Here is a 21,712-nt window from a genome sequence, read left to right as displayed (position 1 = left end):
CTAATTCCCCCCCAGTCCCTCCCAGTCCCCCCTAATTCCCCCCAAGTCCCTCCCAGTTCCCCCTAATTCTCCCCCAGTCCCTCCCAGTCCCCCCCAATTCCCCCCCGGTCCCTCCCAATTCCCCCCAGTTCCCCCTCAATCCCACCCCAGTCCCCCCCAGTTCCCCCATTCCCCCCCAGTCCCTCCCCGTGTCCCCCCAGTCCCCTCCAATCCCCCCCCAGTGCCCCCCAATTCCCCCCCAATTCCCCCCCAGTTCCCCCCCAGTTCCCCCCCATTCCCCTCCAGTGCCCCCCAATTCCCCCCCAGTCCCCTCCAATCCCCCCCCAGTCCCCCCCCCATTCCCCCCCATTCCCTCCCAGTCCCTCCCAATCCCCCCTAATTCCCTCCCAGTCCCTCCCAGTTCCCCCCAATTCCCCACCAGTTCCCCCAAATTCCCCTCCAGTCCCTCCCAGTGCCCCCCAGTGCCCCCCAATTCCCTCCCAGTCCTCCCCCAGTGACCCCCAATCCCACCCCAGTCCCCCCCAATGCCCCCCAGTGCCCCCCAATTCCCCCCCAGTCCCCCCCATTTCCCCCAAATTCCCCTCCCATTCCCTCCCAGTTCCCCCCAATCCCCCCCCAGTCCTCCCCAGTTCCCCCCTATCCCCCCCAGTCCTCCCCAGTCCCCCCCAATTCCCCCCCAGTCCCTCCCAGTTCCCCCCAGTCCCCCCCAGTGCCCCCCAATTCCCCCCAGTCCTCCCCAGTGCCCCCCAATTCCTCCCCAGACCCCCCAGTTCCTTCCCCAGTCCCCCCCAATTCCCCCCCAGTGCCCCCCCATTCCCTCCCAGTCTCCCCCAATCCCCCCCTAATTCCCTCCCAGTGCCCCCCAGTCCCCCCCAATTCCCCTCCATTCCCCCCCAATTCCCCCCAGTGCCCCCAATTCCCCCCCAGTTCCACCCCCGTCCCCCACAATTCCTCCCCAGTGCCCCCCCAGTCCCCAATTCCCCCCAGTACCCCCCCCAATTCCCCCCCAGTCCCCTCCAATCCTCCCCCAGTCCCTCCCAGTCCCCCCCAAGTGCCCCCCAATTCCCCCCCAGTTCCCTCCCAGTGCCCCCCAATTCCCCCAATTCCCCTCCCAGTCCCCCCAGTGCCCCCCAAATTCCCCCCCAGTCCCCCCTAATTCCCCCCCAGTTCCCCCCAATTCCCTCCCAGTTCCCCCCCAGTCCCTCCCAGTCCCCCCCCAGTGCCCCCCCAATCCCCCCCAGTGCCCCCCCATTCCCTTCCAGTCTCCCCAATTCCCCCCCAGTGCCCCCCATCCCCCCCCAGTCCCCCCTAATTCCCCCTCAGTTCCCCTCTCAGTCGCCCCCAAGTCCCCCCCCAGTGCCCCCCAATTCCCCCCCAGTTCCCCCCCAATTCCCCCTCAGTGCCCCCCAATTCCCCCCCATTCCCCCCATTCCCTCTCATTCCCTCCCCAAGTCCCCCCCAGTGCCCCCCCAGTCCCCCCAATTCCCCCCCAGTCCCCTCAATTTCCCCCAGTCCCCTCCAGTTCCCCCTCAATTCCCCCCCACTGCCCCCCAGTCCCCCCCATTCCCTCCCAGTCCTCCCCAGTCCCCTCCCAGTCCCCTCCCAGTGCCCCCCCAATCCCCCCCAGTCCCCTCCAATCCCCCCCCAGTGCCCCCCATTTCCCCCCCATTCCCCCCAGTCCCCCCCAGTCCCCCCCAGTGCCCCCAGTGGGTACCGAGGAACCCCAGTTGGTTGCTGTCCACCATGAAGTCCACACTGTAAACCTCGAGCGGTTTCGCGTCCTGCGGAGACACCGCAACGTCAGCGCCTCTGCACCGCCCCTGCGGTGGCCACGACGGCCCCTGCGGTGGCCACAACGGCCCTGCGGTGGCCACGACGGCCCTGCGGTGGCCACGAGGGACTCATGGTGGCCACAACGGCCCTTTGGTGGCCACGAGGGACTCATGGTGGCCACGACAGCCCTGTGGTGGCCACAACGGCCCGTTGGTGGCCACGAGGGACGCATGGTGGCCACAACGGCCCTGCGGTGGCCACAATGGCCCTTTGGTGGCCACGAGGGACTCATGGTGGCCACGAAGGCCCTTTGGTGGCCACAACGGCCCTTTGGTGGCCATGAGGGACTCGGTGGTGGCCATGAGAACCCTGTGATGGCTCCATGACGACCATGATGGCCCCTTTATGGCCCCATGTTGGCCATGATGGCCCCGTTGGTGGCCGCGGTGGCCCCATTGGTGGCCATGTTGGCCATGATGGCCCCGTTGATGGCCATGAGAGCCCTGTGATGGCCCCATGATGACCATGATGGCCCTGTTGGTGGCCATGGTCACCATGCTGGCCCCATATTGGCCATCGTGGCCCCATTGGTGGCCATGATGGCCCCATTATGGCCCTATGATGGCCCCACAATGGCCATGATGGCCCCATTGGTGACCCTGATGGCCCCGTTATGGCCCCATATTGGCCGCGATGGCCCCGTTGGTGGCCGCGGTGGCCCCACTGGTGGCCATGTTGGCCATGATGGCCCTGTGATGGCCCCACAATGGCCATGATGGCCCCACTGGTGGCCATGAGAGCCCTGTGATGGCCCCATGATGACCCTGATGGCCCCGTTATGGCCCCATGGTGGCCGCAATGGCCCCATTGGTGGCCGCGGTGGCCTCATTGGTGACCATGATGGCCCCGTTATGGCCCTATGATGGCCCCATGATGACCATGATGGCTTTGTTGGTGGTCATGATGGCTCCATGGTGGCCGTGGTGGCCCCATTGGTGGCCATGATGGCCCCGTTATGGCCCTATGATGGCTCCATGTTGGCCATGATGGCCCTGTTGGTGGCCATGGTCACCACGATGGCTCCATATTGGCCATGATGTCCCCATTGTTGGCCATGATGGCCCCATGATGACCCTGATGGCCCCGTTATGGCCCCATATTGGCCGCGATGGCCCCGTTGGTGGCTGCGATGGCCCTGTTGGTGGCCATGGTCACCACGATGGCTCCATATTGCCCATGATGTCCCCATTGGTGGCCACGATGGCCCCATTGGTGACAATGATGGCCCCATTATGGCCCCATATTGGCCGCGATGGCCGCATTGGTGACCATGATGGCCCCGTTATGGCCCCGTGATGGCCCCATATTCGCCGCAGTGGCCCCGTTGGTGGCCATGATGGCCCTGTTGGTGGCCATGGTCGCCATGGTGGCTCCATATTGGCCATCGTGGCCCCATTGGTGGCCATGATGGCCCCATTATGGCCCCATATTGGCCGCAATGGCCCCGTTGGTGGCCGCGGTGGCCTCATTGGTGGCCATGATGGCCCTGTTGGTGGCCATGGTCACCACGATGGCTCCATATTGGCCATGATGGCCCCATTGGTGACCATGATGGCCCCATAATGACCATGATGGCCACGTTATGGCCCCATATTGGCCGCGATGGCCCCGTTGGTGGCCACGGTGGCCTCATTGGTGGCCATGATATCCCTGTTGGTGGCCATGGTCGCCACGATGGCTCCATATTGGCCATGATGTCCCCATTGGTGACCATGATGGCCCCATAATGACCATGATGGCCCTGTTATGGCCCCATATTGGCCACGATGGCCCCGTTGGTGGCCATGATGGCCCCATTGGTGACCCTGATGGCCCCGTTATGGCCCCATATTGGCCGCGATGGCCCCGTTGGTGGCCGCGATGGCCCCACTGGTGGCCACGGTGGCCCCATTGGTGGCCATGATGGCCCTGTTGGTGGCCATGGTCACCACGATGGCTCCATATTGGCCATGATGTCCCCATTGTTGGCCATGATGGCCCCATGATGACCCTGATGGCCCCGTTATGGCCCCATATTGGCCGCGATGGCCTCATTGGTGGCCGCGATGGCCCCATTGGTGACCCTGATGGCCCCGTTATGGCCCCATATTGGCCGCGATGGCCCCGTTGGTGGCCGCGATGGCCCCACTGGTGGCCGCGGTGGCCTCATTGGTGGCCATGATGGCCCTGTTGGTGGCCATGGTCACCACGACGGCTCCATATTGGCCATGATGGCCCCATTGATGGCCATGATGGCCCCATTGATGACCATGATGGCCCCATTGGTGACCCTGATGGCCCCGTTATGGCCCCATATTGGCCGCGTTGGTGGCCACGATGGCCCCGTTGGTGGCCGCGATGTCCCCGTTGGTGGCCGCGGCGCCCCCTCACCCGGCTGACGAGGGAGAGGGTCTTGCTCTCCTCCTGGTAGCGCAGGAGGGAAATGCTCTTCATGAGGTCGGCGGCGAGGATGAAGCTTTTGACGCTGATCATTTGGTGGATGTAGAGCTGCGTATCGATGAAGGCCATTCCCGTCAGGTCGTTGGCTTTCAGGCTCCACAGGAAGATCTGCACCCCAAAAAACACCCACTCAGGGGCACCCCGAAACCTTCACGGGTACAGCGATACCTTCAGGGGTGCCCCAAAAACCCCTTCGGAGATATCACAGCGCCCTCAGAGATGCACCAAAAGCTGCAGAGATGCAGCAAAAGCTGCAGAGATGCCTCCAAAGATGGGGACACCCCAAAACTTGAGGGGCACCCCAAAAAGATGGGGACACCCCAGACCTTGAGGGACGCCCCAAAAGCTTCAGGGGTGCCTCAAAACCTTGAGGGACCCCCCAAAAGCTTCAGGGATGCCTCAAAACCTTGAGAGATGCCCCCAAAGATGGGGACACCCCAAAACTTGAGGGACACCCCAAAAAGATGGGGACACCCCAGACCTTGAGGGACACCCCAAAAGCTTCAGGGGTGCCCCAAAACCACCCAGGGACACCCCGAAACCTTCGGGGGTACAGCAATACCTTCAGGGGTGCCCCAAAAACCCCTTCGGAGATACCACAGTGCCCTCAGAGATGCACCAAAAGCTGCAGAGATGCCTCCAAAGATGGGGACACCCCAAAACTTGAGGGACACCCCAAAAAGATGGGGACACCCCAAATCTTGAGAGACACCCCAAAAGCTTCAGGGGTGCCTCAAAACCTTGAGGGACGCCCCAAAAGCTTCAGGGATGCCCCAAAACCTTGAGAGATGCCTCCAAAGATGGGGACACCCCAAACCTTGAGGGACACCCCAAAAAGATGGGGACACCCCAAATCTTGAGGGACGCCCCAAAAGCTTCAGGGATACCCCAAAACCCCCAGGGACACCCCAAAACCTTCGCGGGTACAGCAATACCTTCAGGGACGCCCCAAAAACCCTTTGGAGATATCACAGTGCCCTCAGAGATGCACCAAAAGCTGCAGAGATGCCTCCAAAGATGGGGACACCCCAAAACTTGAGGGACACCCCAAAAAGATGGGGACACCCCAAACCTTGAGGGACGCCCCAAAAGCTTCAGGGGTGCCTCAAAACCTTGAGGGACGCCCCAAAAGCTTCAGGGATGCCCCAAAAACCTTGAGAGATGCCTCCAAAGATGGGGACACCCCAAACCTTGAGGGACACCCCAAAAAGATGGGGACACCCCAGATCTTGAGGGACACCCCTAAAGCTTCAGGGATACCCCAAAACCCCCAGGGACACCCCGAAACCTTCGGGGGTACAGCAATACCTTCAGGGGCGCCCCAAAAACCGCTTCGGAGATATCACAGTGCCCTCAGAGATGCACCAAAAGCTGCAGAGATGCCTCCAAAGATGGGGACACCCCAAAACTTGAGGGACACCCCAAAAAGATGGGGACACCCCAAACCTTGAGGGACGCCCCAAAAGCTTCAGGGACGCCCCAAAACCTTGAGGGACACCCCAAAAGCTTCAGGGTTACACCAAAACCTTGAGGGACGCCCCAAAACCTTGAGAGATGCCTCCAAAGGTGGGGACACCCCAAACCTTGAGGGACACCCCAAAAGATGGGGACACCCCAGATCTTGAGGGACGCCCCAAAAGCTTCAGGGGTGCCTCAAAACCTTGAGGGACGCCCCAAAAGCTTCAGGGTTACACCAAAACCTTGAGGGACGCCCCAAAACCTTGAGAGATGCCTCCAAAGATGGGGACACCCCAAACCTTGAGGGACACCCCAAAAGATGGGGACACCCCAAATCTTGAGGGACACCCCAAAAGCTTCAGGGACACCCCAAAACCTTTGGGGATACCCCAAAAGCTTCAGGGATGCCTCCAAAGATGGGGACACCCCAAAGAAAGATGAGGACACCCTAAACCTTGAGGGACACCATAAAAGATGGGGACACCCCAAATCCTGAAGGATACCCCAAAACCCACAGGGATACCCCAAAATAACTCAGGGACGCCCACAAACCCCCTCTATCCCCCCCAAACCCCCTCTATCTCCCCCCAAACCCCCTCTATCTCCCCCCAAACCCCCTCTATTCCCCCCCAAACCCCCTTTATCTCCCCCAAACCCCCTCTATTCCCCCCCAAACCCCCTCTATGTACCCCCAAACCCCCTCTATCTCCCCCAAACCCCCTCTATTCCCCCCCAAACCCCCTCTATCTCCCCCCAAACCCCCTCTATTCCCCCCCAAACCCCCTCTATTCTCCCCCCAAACCCCCTCTATCCCCCCAAACCCCCTCTATGTACCCCCAAACCCCCTCTATTCTCCCCCAAACCCCCTCTATCTCCCCCCAAACCCCCTCTATGTACCCCCAAACCCCCTCTATTCCCCCCAAACCCCCTCTATTCCCCCCCAAACCCCCTCTATCTCCCCCCAAACCCCCTCTATTCCCCCCCAAACCCCCTCTATTCTCCCCCCAAACCCCCTCTATCCCCCCAAACCCCCTCTAACTCCCCTCAAACCCCCTCTATTCCACCCAAACCCCCTCTATTCCCCCCCAAACCCCCTCTATCCCCCCAAACCCCCTCTATCTCCCCCCAAACCCCCTATATCTCCCCCAAACCCTCTCTATCTCCCCCCAAACCCTCTCTATCTCCCCCCTAAACCCCCTCTATTCCCCCCCAAACCCCCTCTATCCCCCCCCAAACCCCCTCTATTCCCCCCCAAACCCCCTCTATTCCACCCAAACCCCCTCTATTCCCCCCCAAACCCCCTCTATCCCCCCCAAACCCCCTCTATCTCCCCCCAAACCCCCTATATCTCCCCCAAACCCCCTCTATTCTCCCCCAAACCCTCTCTATCTCCCCCCAAACCCCCTCTATCTCCCCCTAAACCCCCTCTATCCCCCCCAAACCCTCTCTATCTCCCCCCAAACCCCCCGTGTTGCCCCCCAGGATGGGGGGGAACCCCACTTTTTGGCCGATGGCGGAGACGAGGTATCCGTGGCAGTGACAAAGCGCCGTCACCGGTCCTTTTTGTTCCTTCTCGTAGAGAACTTTGAATTTGTTCTTGGTGAGCGGCTGTCCCGGCTCCGGCACCACCTCGATCACGTCCATGATCAGGATCTGCCGAACCCCAACATCAGAACGCGCCCCAAAACCCTCCGGGAGAAACCAAAGCCCCTCAAGGAGCCCCAAAATCCCTTCAAGGAGACCCCAAAACCCCTTCAAGGAGCCCCAAAACCCTCCGGGGGACACTAAACCCTCCTGGGAGAAACCAAAGCCCCTCAAGGAGCCCCAAAACCCCTTCAAGGAGACCCCAAAACGCCTCAGGGAGACGCAAAATGCCTTCAAGGAGCCCCAAAACACACCAGGGAGCCCCAAAATCCCTTAAAGGAGACCCCAAAACCCTTCAAGGAGACCTCAAAATCCCTTCAAGGCGCCCCAAAACCCTCCGTGGGACACTAAACCCTCCTGGGAGAAACCAAAGCCCCTCAAGGAGACCCCAAAACCCCTTCAAGGAGACCCCAAAATCCCTTAAAGTCTCCCCAAAACCCCTTCAAGGAGACCCCAAAACCCCTTCAAGGAGTCCCAAAACCCCTTCAAGGAGACCCCAAAATCCCTTCAAGGTACCCCAAAACCCTCCGGGGGACACTAAACCCTCCTGGGAGAAACCAAAGCCCCTCAAGAACCCCAAAACCCCTTTAAGGAGACCCCAAAACCCCTTCAAGGAGACCCGAAACGCTTCAGGGAGACGCAAAATGCCTTCAAGGAGCCCCTAAATCCCTTCAGGGAGCCCCAAAACCCTTCAGGGAGCCCCAAAATCCCTTCAGGGAGCCCCTAAATCCCTGGGGGAGGCCCAAAACTCTTCAAGGAGACCCCAAAATCCCTTCAAGGAGACCCAAAACGCTTCAGGGAGACGCAAAATGCCTTCAAGGAGCCCCAAAACACACCAGGGAGCCCCAAAATCCCTTAAAGGAGACCCCAAAACCCCTTCAAGGAGCCCCAAAACGCTTCAGGGAGCCCCAAAATTCCTTCAAGGAGACCCCAAAACGCTTCAGGGAGATGCAAAATGCCTTCAAAGAGCCCCAAAACACACCAGGGAGCCCCAAAATCCCTTCAAGGGGTCCCAAAACCCTCCGGGGGACACTAAACCCTCCACGGAGAAACCAAAGCCCCTCAAGGAGACCCCAAAACACTTCAGGGAGACGCAAAATGCCTTCAAGGAGTCCCTAAATCCCTGCGGGGGGCCCAAAACTCCTCAAGGAGACCCCAAAATCCCTTCAAGGAGACCTCAAAATCCCTTCAAGGCGCCCCGAAACCCTCCAGGGGACACTAAAACCTCCAGGGAGAAACCAAAGCCCTTCAAGAACCCCAAAACCCCTTCAAGGAGACCCCAAAATCCCTTCAAGGAGACCCCAAAACGCTTCAGGGAGCCCCAAAATGCCTTCAAGGAGCCCCAAAACACACCAGGGAGCCCCAAAACCCCTTCAAGGAGACCCCAAAATCCCTTCAAGGAGACCCAAAACGCTTCAGGGAGCCCCAAAATCCCTTCAAGGAGACCCCAAAACCCCTTCAAGGAGCCCCAAAACGCTTCAGGAAGCCCCAAAATCCCTAAGGGAGACCCCAAAACCATTCAAGGAGACCCAAAACGCTTCAGGGAGCCCCAAAATTCCTTCAAGGAGCCGCAAAACACTCCAGAGAGCCCCCAAATCCCTTCAAGGAGACCCCAAAACCCTTCAAGGAGCCCCAAAACCCTCCAGGGAGCCCCAAAATCCCTTAAAGGAGCCCCCAAAACCCCTTCAAGGAGACCCCAAAACGCTTCAGGGAGACGCAAAATGCCTTCAAGGAGCCCCAAAATCCTTCAAGGAGCCCCAAAACCCCTTCAGGGAGCCTCAAAATCCATTCAAGGAGCCCAAAATCCCTGGGGGAGACCCCAAAACCCTTCAAGGAGCCCCAAAACACTTCACAAATTGCCCCCCAGACCCCTCAAATTCTCCCCCAGTTGCCCCTCCGGCCCTCCAGTTGCCCTCCCAGTCCCTCCCAGTCCACCCAGTTGCCCCCTAATCCCCCAATCTCCCTCTTTAGTTACCCTTCCAACCCCTCAATTGCCCCCCAGACCCCCCAAATTGCCCCCCAGACCCCCCAAACTCCCCCCTAGTTGCCCCTCCTGCCCTCCAGTTGCCCTCCCAGTCCCTCCCAGTCCCTCCCAGTTGCCCCCTAACCCCCCAATCTGCCCCCCAGTTACCCTTCCAACCCCTCAATCGCCCCCCAGTCCCCCCAAATTGCCCCCAGACCCCCCAAACTCCCTCCTAGTTGCCCCTCCGGCCCTCCAGTTGCCCTCCCAGTCCCTCCCAGTCCCTCCCAGTCCCCCCAGTTGCCCCCTAACCCCCCAATCTCCCCCTTTAGTTACCCCTCCAACCCCTCAATTGCCCTCCAGACCCCCCAAATTGCCCCCCAGACCCCCCAAACTCCCCCCCAGTTGCCCCTCCGGCCCTCCAGTTGCCCTCCCAGTCCCTCCCAGTCCCCCCAGTTGCCCCCTAACCCCCCAATCTCCCCCCTTAGTTACCCTTCCAACCCCTCAATTGCCCCCCAGACCCCCCAAATTGCCCCCCAAACCCCACCATCTCCCCCCCAGTTGCCCCTCCAGCCCTCCAGTTGCCCTCCCAGTCCCTCCCAGTCCTCCCAGTTACCCCCTAACCCCCCAATCTCCCCTCTTAGTTACCCTTCCAACCCCTCAATCGCCCCCCAGACCCCCCAAATTGCCCCCCAGACCCCCCGAACCCCCCTTTAGTTGCCCCTCCGGCCCTCCAGTTGCCCTCCCAGTCCCTCTCAGTCCCCCCAGTTACCCCCTAACCCCCCAATCTCCCCCCTTAGTTACCCTTCCAACCCCTCAATTGCCCCCCAGACCCCCCAAATTGCCCCCAGACCCCCCAAATTGCCCCCCCGACCCCCCAAACTCCCCCCTTGTTGCCCCTCCGGCCCTCCAGTTGCCCTCCCAGTCCCTCCCAGTTACCCCCTAACCCCCCAATCTCCCCCCTTAGTTGCTCCTCCAGTCCCCCCGTTACAATTCCGACCCCTCAATTGCCCCCCAGACCCCCCAAATTGCCCCCCAAACTCCCCCTTAGTTGCCCCTCCGGCCCTCCAGTTGCCCTCCCAGTCCCTCCCAGTCCCCCCAGTTGCCCCCTAACCCCCAAATCTCCCCCCTTAGTTACCCTTCCAACCCCTCAATCGCCCCCCAGACCCCCCAAATTGTCCCCAGACCCCCCAAATTGCCCCCCAGACCCCCCAAACTCCCCCCCAGTTGCCCCTCCGGCCCTCCAGTTGCCCTCCCAGTCCCTCCCAGTCCCCCCAGTTGCCCCCTAACCCCCCAATCTCCCCCCTTAGTTACCCTTCCAACCCCTCAATTGCCCCCCAGACCCCCCAAATTGCCCCCCAGACCCCCCAAACTCCCCCTTAGTTGCCCCTCCAGCCCTCCAGTTGCCCTCCCAGTCCCTCCCAGTCCCCCCAGTTACCCCCTAACCCCCAATCTCCCCCCTTAGTTACCCTTCCAACCCCTCAATCGCCCCCCAGTCCCCCCAAATTGCCCCCCAGACCCCCCAAACTCCCCCTTAGTTGCCCCTCCGGCCCTCCAGTTGCCCTCCCAGTCCTCCCAGTTGCCCCCTAACCCCCCAATCTCCCCCTTTAGTCGCCCCACCAGCCCCCCAGTTACCCTTCCAACCCCTCAGTCGCCCCCCAGACCCCCCAAATTGCCCCCCAGACCCCCCAAACTCCCCCCTAGTTGCCCCTCCTGCCCTCCAGTTGCCCTCCCAGTCCCTCCCAGTTGCCCCCTAACCCCCCAATCTGCCCCCCAGTTACCCTTCCAACCCCTCAATCGCCCCCCAGTCCCCCCAAATTGCCCCCAGACCCCCCAAACTCCCTCCTAGTTGCCCCTCCGGCCCTCCAGTTGCCCTCCCAGTCCCTCCCAGTCCCTCCCAGTCCCCCCAGTTGCCCCCTAACCCCCCAATCTCCCCCTTTAGTTACCCCTCCAACCCCTCAATTGCCCTCCAGACCCCCCAAATTGCCCCCCAGACCCCCCAAACTCCCCCCCAGTTGCCCCTCCGGCCCTCCAGTTGCCCTCCCAGTCCCTCCCAGTCCCCCCAGTTGCCCCCTAACCCCCCAATCTCCCCCCTTAGTTACCCTTCCAACCCCTCAATTGCCCCCCAGACCCCCCAAATTGCCCCCCAGACCCCCCAATCTCCCCCATAGTTGCCCCTCCGCCCCTCCAGTTGCCCTCCCAGTCCCTCCCAGTCCCTCCAGTTGCCCCCTAACCCCCCAATCTCCCCCCTTAGTTACCCTTCCAACCCCTCAATTGCCCCCCAGACCCCCCAAATTGCCCCCCAAACCCCACCATCTCCCCCCCAGTTGCCCCTCCAGCCCTCCAGTTGCCCTCCCAGTCCCTCCCAGTCCCCCCAGTTGCCCCCTAACCCCCCAATCTCCCCCCTTAGTTACCCTTCCAACCCCTCAATTGCCCCCCAGACCCCCCAAATTGCCCCCCAGACCCCCCGAAGCCCCCTCTAGTTGCCCCTCCGGCCCTCCAGTTGCCCTCCCAGTCCCTCCCAGTCCCTCCCAGTTGCCCCCAGACCCACCCTGCCGCGGCAGGTGACCTCCTCGCCCTGCATGAGGCACGTGCCGAGGGCGACGTAACCCTTCAGCCCCGACACCGTCTCTTCGCTGCGCAGCGACACCGTCTTCATACACGTCACGTGCTCCCACTCCTCCAGATCGATCCTGGCGGGGACGGGGCAGGATCAGGCCCCAAATACCCCCCCCGGGGGCAAAACGGGGTCGGAAGGGGCAGATTTGGGGGGTTCTGGGGGGAGATTAAGGGGTTTTGGGGGAGCTTTGGGGCAGTAATTGAGCGGTTTGGGTGGGTTGGGGGGGCAGGATTGGGCCCAGGAGGGGCAAAACAGGGTTGGGGGGTAAATTGGGGGGGCAGGATTGGGCCCAGGGGGGCAAATGGGGTCGGGGGGCAGATTTGGGGGGTTTTGGGGGGAGATTGGGGGGTTTTGGGGGAGCTTTGGGGCAGTAATTGAGGGATTTGGGGGGAGATTAAGGGGTTTTGGGGGAGCTTTGGGGCAGTAATTGAGGGGGTTGGGGGAGTTGGGGGGGCAGGATTGGGCCCAGGACCCCCCTTGGGGGCAAAACAGGGTCGGGGGGGCAAATTGGGGGGCTTTGGGGGGGCAGAATTAAGCCCAGGGGGAAAAGTGGGGTCAGGGGGGGCAGATTTGGGGGGTTCTGGGGGGTGATTAAGGGGTTTTGGGGGAGCTTTGGGGCAGTAATTGAGGGGTTTTGGGGGGGTTGGGGGGGCAGGATTGGGCCCAGGAGGGGCAAAACAGGGTTGGGGGGTAAATTGGGGGGGGCAGGATTGGGCCCAGGGGGGCAAATTGGGGTCAGGGGGGCAGATTTGGGGGGTTTTGGGGGGAGATTAAGGGGTTTGGGGGAGCTTTGGGGCAGTAATTGAGCGGTTTGGGTGGGTTGGGGGGGCAGGATTGGGCCCAGGAGGGGCAAAACAGGGTTGGGGGGTAAATTGGGGGGGGGCAGGATTGGGCCCAGGGGGGCAAATGGGGTCAGGGGGGCAGATTTGGGGGGTTTTGGGGGGAGATTGGGGGGTTTTGGGGGAGCTTTGGGGCAGTAATTGAGGGGTTTGGGGGAGTTGGGGGGCAGGATTGGGCCCAGGACCCCCCTTGGGGGCAAAACAGGGTCGGGGGGGCAAATTGGGGGGCTTTGGGGGGGCAGAATTAAGCCCGGGGAGAAAAGTGGGGTCGGGGAGAGCAGATTTGGGGGGTTCTGGGGGGAGATTAAGGGGTTTGGGGGAGCTTTGGGGCAGTAATTGAGGGGTTTGGGGGGGTTGGGGGGGCAGGATTGGGCCCAGGGGGGCAAATTGGGGTCGGGGGGGCAGATTTGGGGGGTTTTGGGGGGGAGATTAAGGGGTTTGGGGGAGCTTTGGGGCAGTAATTGAGGGGTTTGGGGGGAGATTAAGGGGTTTTGGGGGAGCTTTGGGGCAGTAATTGAGGGGGTTGGGGGAGTTGGGGGGGCAGGATTGGGCCCAGGACCCCCCTTGGGGGCAAAACAGCGTCGGGGGGGCAAATTGGGGGCTTTGGGGGGGCAGAATTAAGCCCGGGGGGAAAAGTGGGGTCGGGTGGGGCAGATTTGGGGGGTTCTGGGGGGAGATTAAGGGGTTTGGGGGAGCTTTGGGGCAGTAATTGAGGGGTTTGGGGGGGTTGGGGGGGCAGGATCGGGCCCTGGGGGGCAAATTGGGGTCAGGGGGGCAGATTTGGGGGGTTTTAGGGGGAGATTAAGGGGTTTTGGGGGAGCTTTGGGGCAGTAATTGAGGGGTTTGGGGGGGTTTGGGGGGGCAGGATTGGGCCCAGGACCCCCCGTGGGGGCAAAACAGGGTCGGGGGGGGCAAATTGGGGGGCTTTGGGGGGGCAGAATTAAGGCCATGGGGGGTAAGTGGGGTTGGGGGAGGAAGATTTGGGGGGTTCTGGGGGGAGATTGGGGGGTTTGGGGGAGCTTTGGGGCAGTAATTGAGGGGTTTGGGGGGGTTGGGGGGGCAGGATTGGGCCCAGGGGGGCAAATTGGGGTCACGGGGGGCAGATTTGGGGGGTTTTGGGGGGAGATTGGGGGGTTTTGGGGGAGCTTTGGGGCAGTAATTGAGGGGTTTGGGGGGAGATTAAGGGGTTTTGGGGGAGCTTTGGGGCAGTAATTGAGGGGTTTGGGGGAGTTGGGGGGCAGGATTGGGCCCAGGACCCCCCTTGGGGGCAAAACAGGGTCGGGGGGGCAAATTGGGGGGCTTTGGGGGGGCAGAATTAAGCCCAGGGGGAAAAGTGGGGTCAGGGGGGGCAGATTTGGGGGGTTCTGGGGGGTGATTAAGGGGTTTGGGGGAGCTTTGGAGCAGTAATTGAGGGGTTTGGGGTGGTTGGGGGGGCAGGATTGGGCCCAGGGGGGCAAATTGGGGTCACGGGGGGCAGATTTGGGGGGTTTTGGGGGGAGATTGGGGGGTTTTGGGGGAGCTTTGGGGCAGTAATTGAGGGGTTTGGGGGGAGATTAAGGGGTTTTGGGGGAGCTTTGGGGCAGTAATTGAGGGGTTTGGGGGGAGATTAAGGGGTTTTGGGGGAGCTTTGGGGCAGTAATTGAGGGGTTTGGGGGGAGATTAAGGGGTTTTGGGGGAGCTTTAGGGCAGTAATTGAGGGGTTTGGGTGGATTGGGGGGGCAGGATTGGGCCCAGGACCCCCCTTGGGGGCAAAACAGCGTCGGGGGGGCAAATTGGGGGGCTTTGGGGGGGCAGAATTAAGCCCGGGGGGAAAAGTGGGGTCCGAGGGGGGCAGATTTGGGGGGTTCTGGGGGGAGATTAAGGGGTTTTGGGGGAGCTTTGGGGCAGTAATTGAGGGGTTTGGGGTGGTTGGGGGGGGCAGGATTGGGCCCAGGGGGGCAAAAGGGGGTTTTGGGGGGGCAGATTTGGGGGGTTTTGGGGGGAGATTGGGGGGTTTTGGGGGAGCTTTGGGGCAGTAATTGAGGGGTTTGGGGTGAGATTAAGGGGTTTTGGGGGAGCTTTGGGGCAGTAATTGAGGGGTTTGGGGGGAGATTAAGGGGTTTTGGGGGAGCTTTAGGGCAGTAATTGAGGGGTTTGGGTGGATTGGGGGGGCAGGATTGGGCCCAGGACCCCCCTTGGGGGCAAAACAGGGTCGGGGGGGCAAATTGGGGGGCTTTGGGGGGGCAGAATTAAGCCCAGGGGGAAAAGTGGGGTCAGGGGGGGCAGATTTGGGGGGTTCTGGGGGGTGATTAAGGGGTTTTGGGGGAGCTTTGGGGCAGTAATTGAGGGGTTTGGGGGGGGCTCTGGGGGGGTCTTGGGGTGTCTGTGGGGTTTGAGGGGTGCTGTGGGGGTACCTGTGGGGTTTGTGGGGGCTCTGCAGATGCCTGTGTGGTTTGGGGGTGCCTGTGGGGTTTGGGGGGGACTCTGGGGGTGCCTATGGGGTTTCGGGGGGCTCTGGAGATGCCTGTGTGGTTTGGGGGTGCCTGTGGGGTTTGGGGGGGCTCTGGGGGTACCTGTGGGGTTTGGGGGTGCCTGTGTGTTTTGGGGGTGCCTGTGGGATTTGGGGGGGCCCTGGGGGTGCCTGTGTGTTTTGGGGGTGCCTGTGGGGTTTGGGGGGACTCTGGGGGTGCCTATGGGGTTTCGGGGGGCTCTGGAGATGCCTGTGTGGTCTGGGGGTACCTGTGGGGTTTGGGGGTGCCTGTGGGGTTTGGGGGGCTCTGGGGGTGCCTGTGGTGTTTGGGGGTGCCTGTGGTGTTTGGGGGGCTCCGGGGGGGCTCTGGGGGTGCCTGTGGGATTTGGGGGTGTCTGGGGGTGCCTGTGGGGTTTGGGGGGGCCGGGGGGAACGACCTTGGGGTGCTTGTGGGGTTTAGGGGTGCCTGTTGGGCTTGAGGGGGCGCTGGGGATGCCTGTGGGGTTTGGGGGTGCTTGTGGGGTTTGGGGGGCTCTGGGGGTGCCTGTGAGATTTGGGGGGGTCGGGGGGGGACCTTGGGGTGCTTGTGGGGTTTAGGGGTGCCTGTGGGGTTTTGGGGGGCTCCGGGGGGGCTCTGGGGGTGTCTGGGGGTGCCTGTGGGGTTTGGAGGGGTTGCAGGGGGAAACTTGGGGTGCTTGTGGGGTTTAGGGGTGCCTGTGTGGTTTGGGGGGGCTTGTGGGGTTTGGGGGGGCTCTTGGGGTGCCTGTAGGGGCTCTGGAGATGACTGTGTGGTTTGGGGGTGCCTGTGGGGTTTGGGGGGGTTGCGGGGGGAAACTTGGGGTGCTTGTGGGGTTTAGGGGTGCCTGTGGGGTTTGGGGGGCTCCGGGGGGGCTCTGGGGGTGCCTGTGGGGTTTGAGGGGGCTCTGGGGGTACCTGTGGGATTTGGGGGTGCCTGTGGGGTTTGGAGGACTCTGGGGGTGCCTGTGGGGTTTGGGGGGGCTCTGGAGATACCTATGTGTTTTGGGGGTGCCTGTGGGGTTTGGGGGGGGCTCTGGAGATGCCTGTGTGTTTTGGGGGTGCCTGTGGGATTTGGGGGGGCTCTGGAGGTGCTTGTGTGGTTTGGGGGTGCCTGTGGGGTTTGGGGGGCTCCGGGGGGGCTCTGGGGGTGCCTGTGGGATTTGGGGGTGTCTGGAGGTGCCTGTGAGATTTGGGGGGGTCGGGGGGGGACCTTGGGGTGCTTGTGGGGTTTAGGGGTGCCTGTGGGGTTTTGGGGGGCTCCGGGGGGGCTCTGGGGGTGTCTGGGGGTGCCTGTGGGGTTTGGAGGGGTTGCAGGGGGAAACTTGGGGTGCTTGTGGGGTTTAGGGGTGCCTGTGTGGTTTGGGGGGGCTTGTGGGGTTTGGGAGGGTCGGGGGGGGGAACCTTGAGGTGCCTGTGGGGTTTAGGGGTGCCTGTGGGGTTTGGGAGGCTCCGAGGGGGCTCTGGGGGTGCCTGTGGGATTTGGGGGTGTCTGGGGGTGCCTGTGGGGTTTGGGGGGGCCGGGGGGGAACGACCTTGGGGTGCTTGTGGGGTTTAGGGGTGCCTGTTGGGCTTGAGGGGGCGCTGGGGATGCCTGTGGGGTTTGGGGGTGCTTGTGGGGTTTGGGGGGCTCTGGGGGTGCCTGTGAGATTTGGGGGGGGTCGGGGGGGGGACCTTGGGGTGCTTGTGGGGTTTAGGGGTGCCTGTGGGGTTTTGGGGGGCTCCGGGGGGGGTCTGGGGGTGTCTGGGGGTGCCTGTGGGGTTTGGAGGGGTTGCAGGGGGAAACTTGGGGTGCTTGTGGGGTTTAGGGGTGCCTGTGTGGTTTGGGGGGGCTTGTGGGGTTTGGGGGGGCTCTTGGGGTGCCTGTAGGGGCTCTGGAGATGACTGTGTGGTTTGGGGGTGCCTGTGGGGTTTGGGGGGGTTGCGGGGGGAAACTTGGGGTGCTTGTGGGGTTTAGGGGTGCCTGTGGGGTTTGGGGGGCTCCGGGGGGGCTCTGGGGGTGCCTGTGGGGTTTGAGGGGGCTCTGGGGGTACCTGTGGGATTTGGGGGTGCCTGTGGGGTTTGGAGGACTCTGGGGGTGCCTGTGGGGTTTGGGGGGGCTCTGGAGATACCTATGTGTTTTGGGGGTGCCTGTGGGGTTTGGGGGGGGCTCTGGAGATGCCTGTGTGTTTTGGGGGTGCCTGTGGGATTTGGGGGGGCTCTGGAGGTGCTTGTGTGGTTTGGGGGTGCCTGTGGGGTTTGGGGGGCTCCGGGGGGGCTCTGGGGGTGCCTGTGGGATTTGGGGGTGTCTGGAGGTGCCTGTGAGATTTGGGGGGGTCGGGGGGGGACCTTGGGGTGCTTGTGGGGTTTGGGGGTGCCTGTGGGGTTTGAGGGGCTCTGGGGGTGCCTGTGGGATTTGGGGGGGTCGGGGGGGACCTTGGGGTGCTTGTGGGGTTTAGGGGTGCCTGTGGGGTTTGGGGGTGCCTGTGGGGTTTGAGGGGCTCTGGGGGTGCCTGTGGGATTTGGGGGGGTCGCGGGGGGAAACTTGGGGTGCTTGTGGGGTTTAGGGGTGCCTGTGTGGTTTGGGGGTGCCTGTGGGGTTTGGGGGGCTCTTGGGGTGCCTGTAGGGGCTCTGGAGATGACTGTGTGGTTTGGGGGTACCTGTGGGGTTTTTGGGGCTTTGGGGGTGCCTGTGGGATTTGGGGGGGTCGGGGGGGACCTTGAGGTGCCTGTGGGGTTTAGGGGTGCCTGTGGGGTTTGGGGGGGCTCCGGGGGGGCTCTGGGGGTGCCTGTGGGATTTGGGGGGGTCTGGGGGTGCCTGTGGGGTTTGGGGGGGTCACGGGGGGAAACTTGGGGTGCTTGTGGGGTTTAGGGGTGCCTGTGTGGTTTGGGGGTGCCTGTGGGGTTTGGGGGGGCTCTGGGGGTGCCTGTGGGGTTTGGGGGTTCCTGTGGGATTTGGGGGTGCCTGTGGGGTTTGAGGGACTCGGGGGTACCTGTGGGGTTTGGGGGTGCCTGTGGGGTTTGGGAGGGCTCTGGGGGTGCCTGTGGGGTTTGGGGGTGCCTGTATGGTTTTGGGGTGCAGGGGGGTCCCCCCGTTTCTGACCTGGTGTTGGGGATGGTCTCCCAGCTGAGGGGGGAGATGAGTTGGATGGAGAAGGCCTCCTGCTGGGGGGGCGCATAGCGCTCGTCTGGGGGGGCAACAGCGTCATTTGGGGGGTTTTGGGGGGCAAAGGGGGGAGTTTGGAGGTGAAAGGGGGAGTTTGGGGGGCAAAGGTGGGATTTGGGGTGGAAAAAGGGGGGTTTTGGGGGGCAAACGGGGCTGTTTGGGGGGTACTTGGGGGAGTTCGAGGGCTCAAAGAGGTTTTGGGGGGGAAGAAAGGGGGGTTTTGGGGGGTAAAAGGGGGTGTTTGGGGGGTACTTGGGGGAGTTCGAGGGCTCAAAGAGGTTTTGGGGTGCAAAGGTGGGATTTGGGGGGGCAAAAAGGGGGTTTGGGGGGGAGAAAGTGGGGTTTTGGGGGGGAAAACGGGGGTGTTTGGAGGGGAAAGGGGGAGTTTTGGGGGGCAAAGGTGGGATTTGGGGGGCAAAGGGGGAGTTTGGGTTGGAAAAAGGGGGGGTTTGGGGGCAAAAGGGGGGGTTGGGGTGGAAAAAGGGGGGTTTTGGGGGGCAAATGGGGGTGTTTGGGGGGTACTTGGGGGAGTTCGAGGGCTCAAAGAGGTTTTGGGGGGGAAGAAAGGGGGGTTTTGGGGGGCAAACGGGGGTGTTTGGGGGGTACTTGGGGGAGTTCGAGGGCTCAAAGAGGTTTTGGGGTGCAAAGGTGGGATTTGGGGGGGCAAAAAGGGGGTTTGGGGGGGAGAAAGTGGGGTTTTGGGGGGGGAAAACGGGGGTGTTTGGAGGGGAAAGGGGGAGTTTTGGGGGGCAAAGGTGGGATTTGGGGGGCGAAAGGGGGAGTTTGGGGTGGAAAAAGGGGGGGTTTGGGGGCAAAAGGGGGGGTTGGGGTGGAAAAAGGCGGGTTTTGGGGGGCAAAGGGTGGTGTTTGGGGGGTACTTGGGGGAGTTCGGGGGCTCAAAGAGGTTTTGGGGGTGAAGAAAGGGGAGTTTTGGGGGGCAAACGGGGGTGTTTGGGGGGTACTTGGGGGAGTTCAAGGGCTCAAAGAGGTTTTGGGGTGCAAAGGTGGGATTTGGGGGGGCAAAAGGGGGGTTTGGGGGGGAGAAAGTGGGGTTTTGGGGGGGAAAACGGGGGTGTTTGGAGGTGAAAGGGGGAGTTTGGGGGGCAAAGGTGGGATTTGGGGGGGCGAAAGGGGGAGTTTGGGTTGGAAAAAAGGGGTTTTGGGGGGCAAACGGGGGAGTTTGGGGTGGAAAAAGGGGGGTTTTGGGGGGCAAACGGGGGTGTTTGGGGGGTACTTGGGGGAGTTCGGGGGCTCAAAGGGGTTTGGGGGGGGAAGAAAGGGGGTTTTGGGGGGCGAAGGGGGGAGTTTGGAGGTGAAAGGGGGGTTTTGGGGTGCAAAGGTGGGATTTGGGGGGCAAAAGGATTTGGGGGGGAAAAAGGGGGGTTTGGGGGGCAAAGGAGGGATTTGGGGGGGCAAAAGGGGGAGTTTGGGGTGGAAAAAGGGGGGGTTTGGGGGCAAAAGGAGGGGTTTGGGGGTGGAAAACGGGGGGTTTGGGGGGGCAGTGGTGGGATTTGGGGGGCAAAGGGGAGATTTTGGGGGCAAAGGGGGATTTGGGGGGCAAAAGGGGGATTTTGGGAGCAAAAGGGGGGATTTGGGGTGCAAAAAGGGGCGGTTTGGGGGCAAAAGGGGGATTTGGGGGGCAAAGGGGGGTTTTGGGGGACAAATGGGGATGTTTGGGGGGTACTTAGGGAAGTTTGGGGGCTCAAAAGGGTTTTGGGGAGGAAAAAGGGGGGTTTTTTGGGGAAAAGGGGGGTTGGAGGTGAAAGGGGGAGTTTGGGGGGCAAAGGAGGGATTTGGGGGGGAAAAAGGGGGGATTTGGGGGGCAAAAGGGGGGGTTTGGGGGGAAAAGGGGATTTGTGGAGGCAAAAGGGGGGTTTGGGGGGCGAAAGGGGGAGTTTGGGGGGCAAAGGGGGGGGTTTGAGGGGCAAAGGGGGGGGTTTGGGGGGCAAAAGGTGGGGTTTGGGGGGGCAAAGGGGGTTTTGGGGGGCAAAGGGGGTTTTGGGGGGCAAAGGGGGGGTTTTGGGGGGCAAAGGGGGTTTTGGGGTTCGCTGACCGCGGTCGATGGTCTCGAACTCCTTCTCCTCCCCCGTCATGCGCGGAATGCGAGTGCAAACGGTGCTGACGCTCGTGGCCACCGCGTAGACCTGGAGGGGAAGGGGAAGAGGAAGAGGAAGGGGAAGAGGAAGAGGAAGATGAGTAGGAGGAAGAGGAAGAGGAAGAGGAGGAGGAGGAGGAAGATGAGGAGGAGAAGGAAGAGGAGGAGGAAGAAGAGGAGGAGGAAGAAGGGGAGGAGGAAGAATAGAGAAGGAGGAAGTAGAAAAGAGGAGAAGGAAGATGAGGAGGAGGAGGAAGATAATGAGGAAGATGAAGAGAAAGAGGAGGAAGAAGAAGAGGAGAAAAAGAAAAAGGAGGAGGAAGAAGAGGAGAAAGAAAAAGAGAAGGAAAATGAAGAGAAGGAAAATGAAGAAAAGGAAAAAGAAGAGAAAGAGAAGAAGAGGAGGAGGAGGAAGAGGAGGAGGAAAAAGAGGGAGGAAGAAGAAAGGAAGAAGAAAGGAGGAAGAAGAAAGGAGGAGGAAGAGGAGAAAGATGAAGAGCAGGAGGAGGAGGAAGAGGAGAAAGACGAGGAGGAGGAAGAGGAGGAGGAGGAGGAAGAGGAGAAGGAAGAAGAGGAAAAAGAAGAGGAGGAGAAGAAAGGAGAAAGAAGAGAAGGAGAAAGAAAAGGAGGAGAAAGATGAAGAGGAGGAGGAAGAAAGAGAGGAAGAAGAATAAGAGCAGGAAAAAGAGAAAGAAAAAGAAGAGGAGGAGAAAGAAGAGGAGGAAAAAGAAGAGGAAGGGAAAGAAAAGGGGAAGAAAGATGAAGAGGAGGAGGAAGAGTAGGAAGAAGAAGAAGAGAAGGAAGAGGAAGAAGAAGAGGAGGAAGAAAGAGAGGAAGAAGAATAAGAGCAGGAAAAAGGAAGAAAAAGAGGAGGAGAAAGAAGAGGAGAAGGAAGAGGAGAAGGAAGAGGAGCAAAAAGAAGAGGAGGAGAAGAAAGAAGAAGAAGAGGAGGAAGAAGAGAGGAGGAAGAAGAGGAGAAAAAGAAGAGAAGGAGAAAGAAAAGGGGGAGAAAGATGAAGAGGAGGAGGAAGAGGAGGAAAAAGAAGAAGAGAAGGAGGAAGAAGAAGAAGAGGAGGAGGAGGAAGAAAGAGAGGAAGAAGAATAAGAGCAGGAAAAAGAGGAAGAAAAAGAAGAGGAGGAGAAAGAAGAGGAGGAGGAAGAGGAGGAAAAAGAAGAGAAGGAGAAGAAAGAAGAAGAAGAAGAGGAGGAAGAAGA

At 61.4% G+C, this 21,712-nt stretch overlaps 1 protein-coding gene across 1 annotated transcript in view; it reads right to left on the bottom strand.

Annotated features, from left to right (window-relative positions):
* Window positions 1-21,712, bottom strand: part of CPSF1 (cleavage and polyadenylation specific factor 1) — a 72,761-nt gene that overhangs the window by 20,467 nt on the left and 30,582 nt on the right. Inside the window, exons 7-12 of the mRNA XM_054060588.1 lie at window positions 20,456-20,546; window positions 18,340-18,424; window positions 11,886-12,027; window positions 7,231-7,383; window positions 4,204-4,380; window positions 1,715-1,781 (exon numbers count right to left, since the gene is read on the bottom strand). Coding sequence (XP_053916563.1) covers window positions 1,715-1,781; window positions 4,204-4,380; window positions 7,231-7,383; window positions 11,886-12,027; window positions 18,340-18,424; window positions 20,456-20,546 — 715 coding nt within the window. The remainder of the gene's footprint in view (window positions 1-1,714; window positions 1,782-4,203; window positions 4,381-7,230; window positions 7,384-11,885; window positions 12,028-18,339; window positions 18,425-20,455; window positions 20,547-21,712) is intronic.

The sequence above is a fragment of the Cuculus canorus genome, chromosome 2 (assembly GCF_017976375.1).
Source record: "Cuculus canorus isolate bCucCan1 chromosome 2, bCucCan1.pri, whole genome shotgun sequence".
Classification (NCBI taxonomy): domain Eukaryota; kingdom Metazoa; phylum Chordata; class Aves; order Cuculiformes; family Cuculidae; genus Cuculus; species Cuculus canorus.
The sequence above is the reverse complement of the archived record's forward strand: the minus strand, read 5'-3'. Positions and strand labels throughout refer to the sequence as shown.